General features: G+C 47.5%; 1 protein-coding gene across 1 annotated transcript in view; it reads right to left on the bottom strand.

Moving 5' to 3' along the window:
• ATPSCKMT (ATP synthase c subunit lysine N-methyltransferase) overlaps positions 1 to 13,136 on the bottom strand; it is a 153,048-nt gene that overhangs the window by 43,959 nt on the left and 95,953 nt on the right. Inside the window, exon 3 of the mRNA XM_063922763.1 lies at positions 6,594 to 6,731. Coding sequence (XP_063778833.1) covers positions 6,594 to 6,731 — 138 coding nt within the window. The remainder of the gene's footprint in view (positions 1 to 6,593; positions 6,732 to 13,136) is intronic.

The following is a 13,136-nucleotide window of genomic DNA, read 5'->3' as shown; positions in this document are numbered from 1 at the left end:
AGGTGATAGGGTAACAAAATAAACACAAAGTGAACAGAGAAGCCCAAAGGCTAAGAAACTGTGTGTCTCCCTAGTATTAGGAATGCTCAGATGGAAAGAAGCGAGATGTTGTGATTTAATACGTAGAGAACCCGAAATGCTGTTGCTAAGGGCAACAGCAAAACCCTAAAGGGTTACCAACGGGTGTGGCAGTAAACTCCTTGGTCAGAGATGGAATAATAGACACAAGGAGAGTCTCCACAATCCTAGTCCTCACTTGCAGTGCACTGGTTCAGCTTACTGCCACTAAACTGACACCTGAACACCTTGCACAGTGAGAAAGGATTTTGGCAGGCAAGTCTGAGAATACAGCAGCAAACTTGCTAGGTTCACAGAGTAGCAAAAGAACCCCAGCAGGTTAAACGACTGACTCCAGTCTTACTGCTAGGTCTGGTTTGGCAGAGTGTAATACCAAATCCCAAGGCCTATTTGCAGTAAGCAACAAACAAATACAAAGTTTACACAGTACTAGCTAGCTTTCAGGAACTGACTAACCAACAAAGATTCAGCAGCATCTGCCTAACCTGAGAAGAGGGTTTATATAGCAGGTGCTGTCCACGCCCCACTCAGACCTCACAGACTGTGAGCACAAAAACCAGCACCGGATCCCCTGCCGTGCACAGAGCCTGTAACCACTGCACAGCAAAAGACCCGAACCGGAGTATCAGCTACGCTCAGGTTACTCCGCTAGCACTTGTCTCCCGGTTGCCATGACGACGTGGCAGCACAGAGCAGGAGACCCTAACAGTACCCCCCCTCTGACGAGGGGTCAAAGAACCCCTACCACCGGGTTTATCGGGGAACTGCGAGAAGAAAGAGCGTAACAGTCTGGGGGCATGAAGATCACAACTGCGCACCCACGACCGCTCCTCCGGGCCATACCCCTTCCAGTGCACCAAAAATGACAGCCGACCCCGAACCATCTTGGAGTCAAGAATCCTTTCAACAACAAACTCCCTCTGGCCACGTATCAGAAGAGGGGAAGGTCTTCCACTGGAAGAAGGATTACTAATCGCCCGTTTTAAAAGGGAACAATGAAATGTTTTATTGATACCCAAAGAACGGGGTAGATCTAACTGAAATGCCACCGGATTGATAACCCTAGTGATCTTATAAGGACCGATGAACCGGGGGCCTAACTTATGAGATGGCTGTCTCAACTTCAAATTCTTGGAAGACAACCAGACGAAGTCTCCTAATTTGAAGCTGCAGGGTCTTTTCCGCTTATCAAAAACCCTTTTGGTCACTAATGACACAGACACAAGGGCTTTCTTCACTTTCCTCCAAATACCTCTAAGGACCGAAACCACAGAGGAACCACCAGGCGTGGAGTCCTGGGGGTCAAAAGAATTGGCCTTAGGATGATGCCCATACACACAAAGGAAGGGAGAGATCCCTGTAGCAGAGTGAGCCGCGTTGTTATAGGCAAACTCCGCCATGGACAGATGAGCCACCCAGTCAGTCTGACACTTGGAGACATAACACCTGAGGAACTGCTCCAAGGACTGGTTCACCCTTTCAGTCTGCCCATTAGACTGCGGATGGTAGCCTGACGACAAGCTGACAGAAATCTGGAGATCGGAACAAAATGCCCTCCAGAATTTGGCCACAAACTGGGATCCGCGGTCAGAGACCACATCAAGTGGCAACCCGTGGAGGCGCACAACATGCAGCATAAATAATTCAGACAGGCGTCTGGCCGATGGCAGCCCAACCAATGGAACGAAGTGCACCATCTTCGAAAACCTGTCAACGACAACCCAGATGGCTGTCATCCCCGAGGATTTGGGCAAGTCCACCACAAAATCCATTGAAATGTGGGTCCATGGCTTAGATGGAATAGAGTGGATGTAATGGGCCAACAGGAACCCCTCTAGGAGTCTTATTTCGGGCACAGATGTCACATGCCCGAACCCACTGATCCACATCCCTAGCCACCGAGGGCCACCACACCGCCCTAGATAGCAACTCCCGAGTTCTGGCAATACCCGGGTGACCTGCCGACTTCTTGGCATGGAATTCCAGGAACACTCGCTGTCTTAACCTAGGAGGCACAAACAAAAGACCTACCGGAAGGTCTGGAGGAGCCTGCTCCTGTGCTCTAAGGACTAATGACAAGAGGTCCTGGGTAATGCCCACTTTAATACATGATGGGGACACAATGGGCAATGGCTCCTCGGTGGTCTCCTGGATTGGAGCAAAACTCCGCGAGAGCGCATCAGCCTTGATGTTTTTTGACCCAGGGCGATATGTTATAAAAAAATTAAAGCGAGCAAAAAACAAAGCCCATCGTGCCTGCCTGGCATTGAGGCGCTTCGCTGACTCTAAATATGCCAAATTCTTATGGTCGGTGAGAATTGAGACCACAAACTTAGCCTCCTCAAGCCAGTGTCTCCACTCCTCGAGTGCATCCTTAATAGCCAACAATTCCCGGTTACCCACATCATAATTCATCTCGGCAGGCGAAAATTTACGGGAAAAGTAAGCACAGGGATGAAGGCGATTATCAGACACCCCCATCTGAGAGAGCACTGCCCCAATACCCATCTCAGAGGCATCCACCTCCACCACAAAAGGACGCTCTGGATCTGGGTGTCGCAGCACCTTGGCCGAGACAAATGCCCTTTTGAGACGGGCAAAAGCCGCTTTGGCCTCACAAGACCAGTGAGCAACATCCGCCCCTTTCTTAGTGAGTGCCACCAAGGGCGCCACTATAGACGAAAATCCAGCGATAAATCGTTTATAAAAATTTGCAAAGCCCAGAAAACGCTGAAGCGCCTTCAAACTAGTGGGCTGCACCCAATCCAGGACTGCCTGTACCTTGGAACCCTCCATTTGGAAACCTTCTGGGGAGATAATATATCCTAGAAATGCGATTTGCTGAACTTCAAATTCGCACTTCTCCAGCTTCGCCCCAAGCCGGTGGTCTCTGAGTTTCTGGAGGACTAAGCGTACATGCTTCCGATGTTCCTCCAGGGAATGGGAGAAGATTAGGATGTCATCTAAGTATACAACTAAGAATCTATCCAAATATTCCCTGAGCACATCGTTCATGAAGTCCTGGAAGACTGCCGGGGCATTACAGAGCCCAAAAGGCATCACCAAATATTCATAATGCCCTGAGTGGGTATTAAAGGCAGTCTTCCATTCATCCCCCTCTCTTATTCGGATTAGATTGTACGCACCGCGTAGGTCAATCTTAGAAAAAATGGTGGCAGTACGAAGCTGGTCAAACAAGACCGAAATGAGAGGCAGTGGGTATGAGTTTTTAATCGTGATACGGTTCAATTCCCTGAAGTCGATGCAGGGTCGCAACGAACCGTCCTTTTTACCCACGAAGAAGAACCCCGACCCAACTGGAGACTGTGAAGGTCTGATAAATCCCTTAGCCAAGTTCTCCTGAATGTACTCTGCCATAGCCTGAGTCTCAGGACGTGACAGGGAGTACAACCTGCTCTTGGGAAGCTTAGCATTCGGCAACAAATCAATGGCACAGTCATAGGGGCGATGGGGAGGTAGTACCTCTGCAACTCTTTTGGAGAACACGTCCGCAAAATCTGCATAACATCCTGGCAATCCTGGCAAACTTAGCTGCGAAAGCCTGACTGGAAGGCTCAAGCAACTCCTGAAACAATCAGTACCCCAACTAAGAATCTCCCCAGAGACCCAGTCAAATTGAGGATTGTGGGCCCTTAACCAGGGTAACCCCAACACCAATGGGGCAAAAGTACAGACAGTCACATAAAAGGACAATTTTTCAGAGTGTGTGGCTCCAATAAACAAAGAAATCTGGCTAGTGCAAGAGGTAATTTTACCCTGGGATAATGGTTCCCCGTTTAACCCACAAATCTCAATTTCCGATGCCAAGGGTACTAAGGGAACAGAGTGTTTCAGGGCGAATTGGCGGTCCATAAAAACCCCGTCGGCCCCACTGTCCACAAAGGCCTCAGTCTTGACAGTTTGACCGAGGATCTTCAAGGTCACCGGAATGATAAAAGTCTTCTTGGGAAATTCTGACTTCTGGCCTGACAGGATATTTCCCATCACCCTCAGGCCCTGAAGTTTTCCGGCTTTTCTGGGCATGATACTACCACATGACCTTTATTCCCACAGTACAAACATAACCCCTGCTGTCTCCTCCGCGTCTTCTCACGCGAGGAGAGACGGGTAGCCCCAATCTGCATAGGCTCCTCGGAAAATTCCTCAGAGTCTGAGGTTCCCTTGGGAAAGAAGGAAACCTCGGTCTCCCTTTCAAGCCTGCGCTCTCTCAGCCGTCTATCCACCCGAATGGATAACTGCATGAGCTGATCCAAGCTATCAGGCAAAGGATATTGTACCAGTTGGTCTTTTAACTGGTTAGAAAGACCTCTTCGGTACTGGTGTCTCAGGGCTGGGTCATTCCACTGGGTATCATGGGCCAACCTCCGAAACTCCGTACAATAAACCTCAACTGGCCTTCGCCCTTGCTTAAGGATCGAAATCTGAGCCTCGGCTGAGGCCGTCTTGTCAGGGTCATCATACAACATGCCCAGTGCCGTAAAAAAAGCATCAACACTTTTAAGCGACGGACAGTCAGGCTGCAACCCATATGCCCAGACCTGTGGGTCTCCTTGTAGCAAGGAAATCACTATGCCCACCCGCTGAATCTCCGACCCAGAAGACTGAGGCCTAAGCTGGAAATATAGCTTGCAGCTCTCCTTGAAACAAAAGAACTGCGAGCGATCTCCAGAAAAACGATCCGGGAGATTTACTTTCGGCTCCTTAACCCCTGAAGGCACTGCTGCTGCGGGAGCTCCGCCAGCGGCCTGCGAGGTGTGCATTTTAATGGACAAATCATTAAATTGTCGAGTCAGGACCTGCACCTGATCGACCACCTGTTGCAAAGTATTTTGAGGGGTATGCTCCATATTCCCACAAAATTTCAACAGGAGTATTAGGCTGCTGAATATGTTATGCACACCAGTACCAGCAGGAATGTACTGGTGTCTGAACGGAGAGGGATGCAAAACAAATGAACTCACAGACAGACTGGGGAATATGACATTACATACATAGAAGGTGATAGGGTAACAAAATAAACACAAAGTGAACAGAGAAGCCCAAAGGCTAAGAAACTGGGTGTCTCCCTAGTATTAGGAATGCTCAGATGGAAAGAAGCGAGATGTTGTGATTTAATACGTAGAGAACCCGAAATGCTGTTGCTAAGGGCAACAGCAAAACCCTAAAGGGTTGCCAACGGGTGTAGCAGTAAACTCCTTGGTCAGAGATGGAATAATAGACACAAGGAGAGTCTCCACAATCCTAGTCCTCACTTGCAGTGCACTGGTTCAGCTTACTGCCACTAAACTGACACCTGAACACCTTGCACAGTGAGAAAGGATTTTGGCAGGCAAGTCTGAGAATACAGCCGCAAACTTGCTAGGTTCACAGAGTAGCAAAAGAACCCCAGCAGGTTAAACGACTGACTCCAGTCTTACTGCTAGGTCTGGATTGGCAGAGTGTAATACCAAATCCCAAGGCCTATTTGCAGTAAGCAACAAACAAATACAAAGTTTACACAGTACTAGCTAGCTTTCAGGAACTGACTAACCAACAAAGATTCAGCAGCATCTGCCTAACCTGAGAAGAGGGTTTATATAGCAGGTGCTGTCCACGCCCCACTCAGACCTCACAGACTGTGAGCACAAAAACCAGCACCGGATCCCCTGCCATGCACAGAGCCTGTAACCACTGCACAGCAAAAGACCCGAACCGGAGTATCAGCTACGCTCAGGTTACTCAGCTAGCACTTGTCTCCCGGTTGCCATGACGACGTGGCAGCACAGAGCAGGAGACCCTAACAATATCTCACCACAAGTGTTTTTGTAAGAATGCTAATTTGTTTAGGTGTTAAGTAAATTACTTCAAGTTTGGGGTTTAAAGTTGCACTCAGATATGGCATTGGTTTAAATCATAGGTCTTCAACCTGTGACCCTCCAGCTGTTGTGGAACTACACATCCCAGCATGCCCTGCTCAGTTTAGCATGCCTTAATAGCAAAACTGTGGCAGGGCATGCTGGCATGTGCAGTTCAGACAGCAGCTGAAGGGCCGCAGGTAAATCGTACAGTTGATGAATGATGAATTACTTCATGAATTATGATTACTGTATTGTAACTTTGTAAAATTCCATTCATTTTAAATGATTACTACAGTACAGACGTTATAGGGATTACCTACTAAATAAGGTTAAAAACGCAACACTATCTATTTTGGACTTTAAGGATTGTGGCATATGGGCTCTTCTAACACTGCATTTTCCTTTGTCATAGGACACAAATATTCCGCAGGTAGGTTAAGCCTGCAAATCACTACTACTAGTTTACTCCCGTTTTTGCATTTCATATTATTACCTTATTAAATCCTGCAGCCAAAACCGCTGGAAAGCCGCTTAGCATTATAACCCTTGGATTTAAGTTAAAGACATTTATAAATAAATGCAGATTTTGGTGCACAATAAAAGCACAAGTTTTCTAGATAATATTACAACACTTTAGAACAAATTAGTATGATTTACCTTCCATAAATCAGATATGTGAAATTTGGTACTATGATGCACACCATGTCTCCATGCTCTGTATCGGGAATACCAGACCAGCCAAGGATTCAATTCATAACCCACAGCTCGGAAGCCTTTTTTTGCTGCAGCTATTACCTTTGACAACATAAATGAAATTAGAAGTAATATAATACTTATTATCAGCCATACATTATTAGTCTCCTAGAATCATATATATACATACTTGCCTACAATCCCGGAAGCTGCGGGAGGCTCCTGTTTTTTGGGGTAGCCCCCCGCACCCACGGAAGTGTAGGCAGGTCTCCCGCATCCAACTTGCACCCTAGTGATGCTGGCAGGATGAAGAGATACACGGCATATTCGCGAGTCCGTGGGGTAGGGGAGGGGTTAAATGACGCAAATCGTGGCATTTTCCGATGTGGGGGCGGGGCTTAATGTCAGAGCACGGCCCCGCCCCCTGAAGTCTTCTGCTGCGTCTCCTCTCCGGCCTTCTCCCAGAGAGGAGCTATTTAAAGTAGGCAACCCTGTACAGTTTGTGGCACTATGTTTGAAATTTTACCTATGGGCTTCAACAAAATAATTCTGAGTTGTATGCAAAGTCTGTGGGAGTAATTCAGGGCCTAATTCAGAACTGATCGCAGCAGCAAATCTGTTAGCTAATAGGCAAAACCATGTGCGCTGCTGGGGGGGTGGGGTGGGGTGTGGCAGATGTAACGTGCAGGGAGAGTTACATTTGGGTGGGTTATATTGTTTCTGTGCAGGGTAAATACTTGCTGCTTTATTTTTACACTGAAATTTAGATTTCAGACTGAACACACCACACTCAAATCTAACTCTCTCTGCACATGTTATATCTGCCCCACCCTGCAGTGCACATGAGGGGTAATTCCAAGTTGATCGCAGCAGGATTTTTTTTTAGCAGTTGGGCAAAACCATGGGGGGTAATTCCAAGTTGATCGCAGCAGGAAATTTTTTAGCAGTTGGTCAAAACCATGGCCCTCATTCCGAGTTGATCGGTCGCAAGGCGAATTTAGCAGAGTTACACACGCTAAGCCGCCGCCTACTGGGAGTGTATCTTAGCATCTTAAAATTGCGACCGATGTATTCGCAATATTGCGATCACAAACTACTTAGCAGTTTTAGAGTAGCTCCACACTTACTCTGCCTGTGCGATCAGTTCAGTGCTTGTCGTTCCTGGTTTGACGTCACAAACACACCCAGCGTTCGCCCAACCACTCCCCCGTTTCTCCGGCCACTCCTGCGTTTTTTCCGGAAACGGTAGCGTTTTCAGCCACACGCCCATAAAACGCCGTGTTTCCGCCCAGTAACACCCATTTCCTGTCAATCACATTACGATCGCCGGAGCGATGAAAAAGCCGTGAGTAAAAATACTATCTTCATTGTTAAATTACTTGGCGCAGTCGCAGTGCGAATATTGCGCATGCGTACTAAGCGGATTTTCATTGCGATGCGAAGAAAAATACCGAGCGAACGACTCGGAATGAGGGCCCATGTGCACTGCAGGGGAGGCAGATATAACATGTGCAGAGAGAGTTAGATTTGGGTGGGTTATTTTGTTTCTGTGCAGGATAAATACTGGCTACTTTATTTTTACACTGCAATTTAGATTGCAGATTGAACACACCACACCCAAATCTAACTCTCTCTGCACATGTTATAGCTGCATCCCCAGCATGCACTGCGCACATGGTTTTGCCCAACTGCTAAAAAATTTCCTGCTGCGATCAACTTGGAATTACCCCCCATGTGCACCGCAGAGGAGGCAGATTTAACATGTGCAGAGAGAGTTAGGTTTGGGTGTGGTGTGTTCAATCTGCAAACAGGGTGATTGGTGGAAACACATAAGCCAGACGAAAGTCCCTTCAATGACAGAGCATCCACAAAGATCGTTTTGGGATCCTTTGTTCTTGACCCGTATGCGGGAACTTTTTTATTCTGACGGGACACCATGAGATCTATCTCCGGTAACCCCTAGTTGTCTACCAGAATTTGGAAGACTTCGGGGTGTAAAGCCCATTCGTTTGCATGAATGGCGTGTCGACTGAGAAAATCCGCTTCCCAGTTTAGGACTCCTGGAACGAACACTGCGAACAAGGCTGGATGATGAAGTTCTGCCCACTTTAACGTGCGACTTACCTCCTTCATTGCGTTTTGGCTGCGAGTTCTTTCCTGATAGTTGAGGTACACTACTGCAGTTGCATTGTCCGAGTGGATTTGGGCTGGTTCCTCCTGAAGGATGTCCTTTACCTGAATAAATGCCATATATATGGCCCGAAGTTCCAATATATTAATTGGCAGGAAACTTTCTTACTTGGTCCACTGTCCCTGGAAGCAACTCCTTCCTGACACTGCTTCCCCAGCCCTGAAGGCTGGCATCCGTTGTCAGAATTTCCCAATCTGATATGCAAAGGGGTCTCCCTTTGTCCAGATGGGATGAATGTAGCAACAAGGCTAATGATCTTCTCACTACCAGAGGAAGGACCATAAGCTGCATGTTTATTGTCTGATGAAAATCATTCCATTTGGAGAGAATCAGATGTTGCAGAGGCATCGAGTGGAACTGAGCATACTCCACCATGTCAAATGTCGACACCATCAACCCCATCACACGCACTGCTGCGTGAATGGATACCTTTTCACTGTGTTGCAGCTCCTGAATCCTTGACTTAATTTTTGGTAATTTTGTCCAGAGGTAAAATTACTCTCTGAAGACTCGAATCAAAAACAGCCCCCAAGTGAGTCATCCGTTGTGACCCAGGGGCGATGTTGCCCAATTTATGAGCCAACCGTGTCTCTGCAAACAAGCTATTGTCTGTCGCAGATGACACTGAAGCAATTCCTGAGACTGTGCCATGATTAATAAGTCGTCGAAGTATGGAAAAATCCTTATCCCCTGCTGACGGAGATAAGATGCCATTACCACCATCATTTTGGTGAACACTCTGGGAGCTGTGGCCAGTCCAAATGGTAGGTAGCAAACCTGAGATAGCGCTGATGGGACAGTGCTATAGGAACATGAAGGTAAGCGTCCTCGATATCTAGTGATACCATAAAATCCTCCGACTCCATGACCAACATAATGGAACGTCTCCAAATGAAACCGAGGCACCCAAATGTATTTGTTCAGCACGTTGAGACTGAGTATGGGCCGGAGCGAACCATTTGGCTTCTGGACTAGAAACAGGTTGGAATAAAAAACTTGTCCTCGTTGTGCAGGAGGAACTGGAATTATTACTCCTGACTGAAGCAACTTCTGAACTGCCTCTTGTAAAGTCCTGGCCTTCGTTTCTACTGAAGATGGGCTGGTACAAAAAAACCTTTGAGGAGGGTGTTTCTTGAAAGCAAACGCATAACCGTGAGATACCGCTTCTTGCACCCAGGGATCTGTGGTAGACTGCTGCCAGATCTGTGCAAACTGAAGTAGGTGGCCTAGCACCCTGGGGTCCCCAAGGTGGAGGTCCACACCATCAGGCTGATGGCTTACCTTCTGATTTGGAAGTGATCCCTCTGGTAGACCAATGCTTTTTAGTCTTTCCAGACTTGTCAGATTGAGACTGTTTGCTATAACCCTTTCCTTTTGCTTTTCCTGGAGTCCGAAAGGGACGAAAAGCTGGAAATCTAGGCTTGGATTTGTGTGTTGAAGGAAACTTCACTTTCTTGGAGTCTGCTTCTGACTCCAAAATACTGTTTAATTCCTTACCAAAAAGAATATCTGCAGTAAAAGGCAAAGACTCCAGAACCTTTTTGGATTCTGAGTCAACTTTCCATGTACGTAGCCAAACTGCTCTGTGAGGCTGATGTCTGAGAGGCAATTGTACCCATATCCAAGGCTGCTTCTACCATAAAAATAGCTGTCGTTTGATATGTGCAATATGGGATTTTTGCTCTCTAGATGCCATTGAAAGGTCATCCTCCAATGCATCAGCCCAGGCTGCCACTCATCCAGGCTGAAAGCATTGGTGGTCTTAAGATTGCTCCAGACAAGGAGAAAATGGTTTTAAGAAAACCATCTATTTTCCTATCCGTAACATCATTTAATGATGTTGAAGGCAGACGTAATGTAGACTTTCGCACCAATCGGATGACATGCATATCTACTTTGGAATTTTAAACTTCTTAATGGGTGTAACCCAAGCCTCTTGAATAATTTCCATCAGCTGTCCTGACCCAGGAAACTCAGTCCTAACTATTTTGGGACGTTTAAACACAGGTGTCTTAGATTTTAACAAAGGCTCTGCTGCCTCCTCTAAGGATATAATGGCTTTCATAGCACTAATTAGCTCAGGAATGTCCACTGAGCTGAGGCCTTCCTCCTCCTCTCTGTATGCAAACCCGGAGTGCAATGAATTCTCATCTGAAACTTGTAGCTTGCGAAGATGTTGTTTCATGTCTAAGTGATTTATTTACCACCGGCCTTTCAGCCTGTTTCTGTTGAGAGGCTGCCGATTCCTGTACTGGATGTGATAACCCCCAGGTGGAATGTTGCATATAAGGGTTAATAGAATAACCTATCCCTGGTATAGGAGCTGGCATTATCCGCTCAGCTATACTGGATAATGTCTGTGCAAAAGTAGCCCATGTGCCTGCCTCTGATTATTCAAGAGGCTTTGGTGAACGCTAAAACAATTTGCACATAATCCATTTTGAACTAGATCCTGAGAGGTTAACTACTGCCGCACCACACAAAAAACTTGACTGATCCAAGAGGCGGGTATATAGGGACGGGCCTGTTGCATTCTGGGAGGCTGAAAGCTTTGATCGCTTGGTACCAATCCGCTGTCGCTACCTCATATCCGAATGTTTATTCTGCGTGAGGGAAGAGAAGCCCAGGGTGCTAACCTCCCCTTGCTGAGATCCACCGCCGGTTCCTTGGCCTGTAATTTGGGTCCCCAGTACTAGCCCTGGTGGTCGAGTGGGTCCCATGGTCATGCAATTTTCTGGGATCACAAAAGCGCCTCCAGTCCGTCTCCTGGGACCGACAGGATAGGACTGTTGCAATCTCAGGTACCGCAGCAAGAACTACCTTACCTTGTTCCCCATGGTTCCGGATGCAGTCCGGGGTCCCCCTGTGTGCCTCTGCTAGTAGAAGGTGCCAGGGTCCCACCAAAAATCACCTAACTGTGGCTGGTGTTGTGGCGTCGGTGGGGGTGATGGAGCATCAGCGCTGGAATTTCCTTGACTGCCAAGCACTGTATGCTCAGTTGAAAAAGTAAAAATATAAGTAAAAATGTAAACAATGTAAAAATATAAAAGCTTGGGCTGCAGCATGTAGCCCGCTGTTAAACAGTAACCAGCTCTTGCTGGCATCAAAACAAAACTTTCTGCAGCAGGGTACATTGGTTTCCACAGGGAAACATCGGGGTGTAGCGTGGATCTTGATCGAGGCACCAACAGGCTAAAGCTTTAGGTTGTCCCAGGATGCATCGGGACCTCCTCTATAACATCGCCTCCAAGCACTGAGAACTCAATTTCGAATTGGTGCCTGCAGCAGCAGGTCACTTAACAGGAGGGCTGCATTGGGCAACCCTGAAAAAGCTTTGACACAAGATTTCTTCTCTGGGCTGTCAGCGCTGTATGTCAGGGAGACACCTCAGCGCTGCAGCTCCATCATCTCCCAAGCAGTGTTGCATACTCCCGCAGCTCAGTTCCCGGGTAATTGCGGCGGATGCGTTCCAGCTTAGGCACAGTCACAGACTGCTCTCCTGGTTCACGTGGCTGCTAGGGGGAGGAGGTAAGAGGGTCCCCCAGGTGGGATCTGCCATTAAATCGCGTTCCATCCGCATCCTAGGGAGAAGGGTCGCTGCGCTGGCATGGACACTGTCACTGAGCAAGGACCCCACTAGACCACCAGGGCTTCTGAATACAGGTCGGGTGTACTGACACCCCATTTGATAAGGCTCACAGTACCCCGGGTGGAGGTCTAGCATAGGGGAGGTGGCGCTTGAACTGTAGCCCCCCCCCCCCCCGGCCCGGCCCAGGGCACCATCTCCTCGCAGATTTCCCACCCTGGAGCTGCCTCACACTGTCCCTCACTCCCTAACTGAGATGCTGGGCGCCATCATCTGAGCATAGCTACGGCTGGTCTCTGGGACTGCATGGGCAAGGTCTTCCTTGTAAAGCCACCTGTATATAGCGCTGTGACCTTACAAACACTTAAGTATCCTACATGTCTTTATACAGACAGCGTTAGTTGAAAAAGAGTGTACAGTTTCTAGAATATACTTTACGAGTATTTGGCTATATCCTCTGGTCACTGACTGCGCTGTGATATATTTATATACTGTACATATATATACTAGTCCAGAGCAGCCTTATTGTAATAATTTCTGCATTGACTGTGACTGTGTGTGCCTGTGTCTGCTGTGTGGTTTCACTCTCAGAGTTTCCCACATATAACTGTCACTATATTCTGTACCCTAAGGGGCTAGATGCATCTGGGTCCGCTAATATAGTGCATCACAGTATATTTATCTTTATCCATTATGTATATTCTACTGTGTACTCAGTCACATAATACCG

Source organism: Pseudophryne corroboree, chromosome 5 (genome assembly GCF_028390025.1).
Source record: "Pseudophryne corroboree isolate aPseCor3 chromosome 5, aPseCor3.hap2, whole genome shotgun sequence".
Lineage (NCBI taxonomy): Eukaryota > Metazoa > Chordata > Amphibia > Anura > Myobatrachidae > Pseudophryne > Pseudophryne corroboree.
Note: the sequence above shows the minus strand (reverse complement) of the source record. Positions and strands in the feature narration are given on the sequence as shown.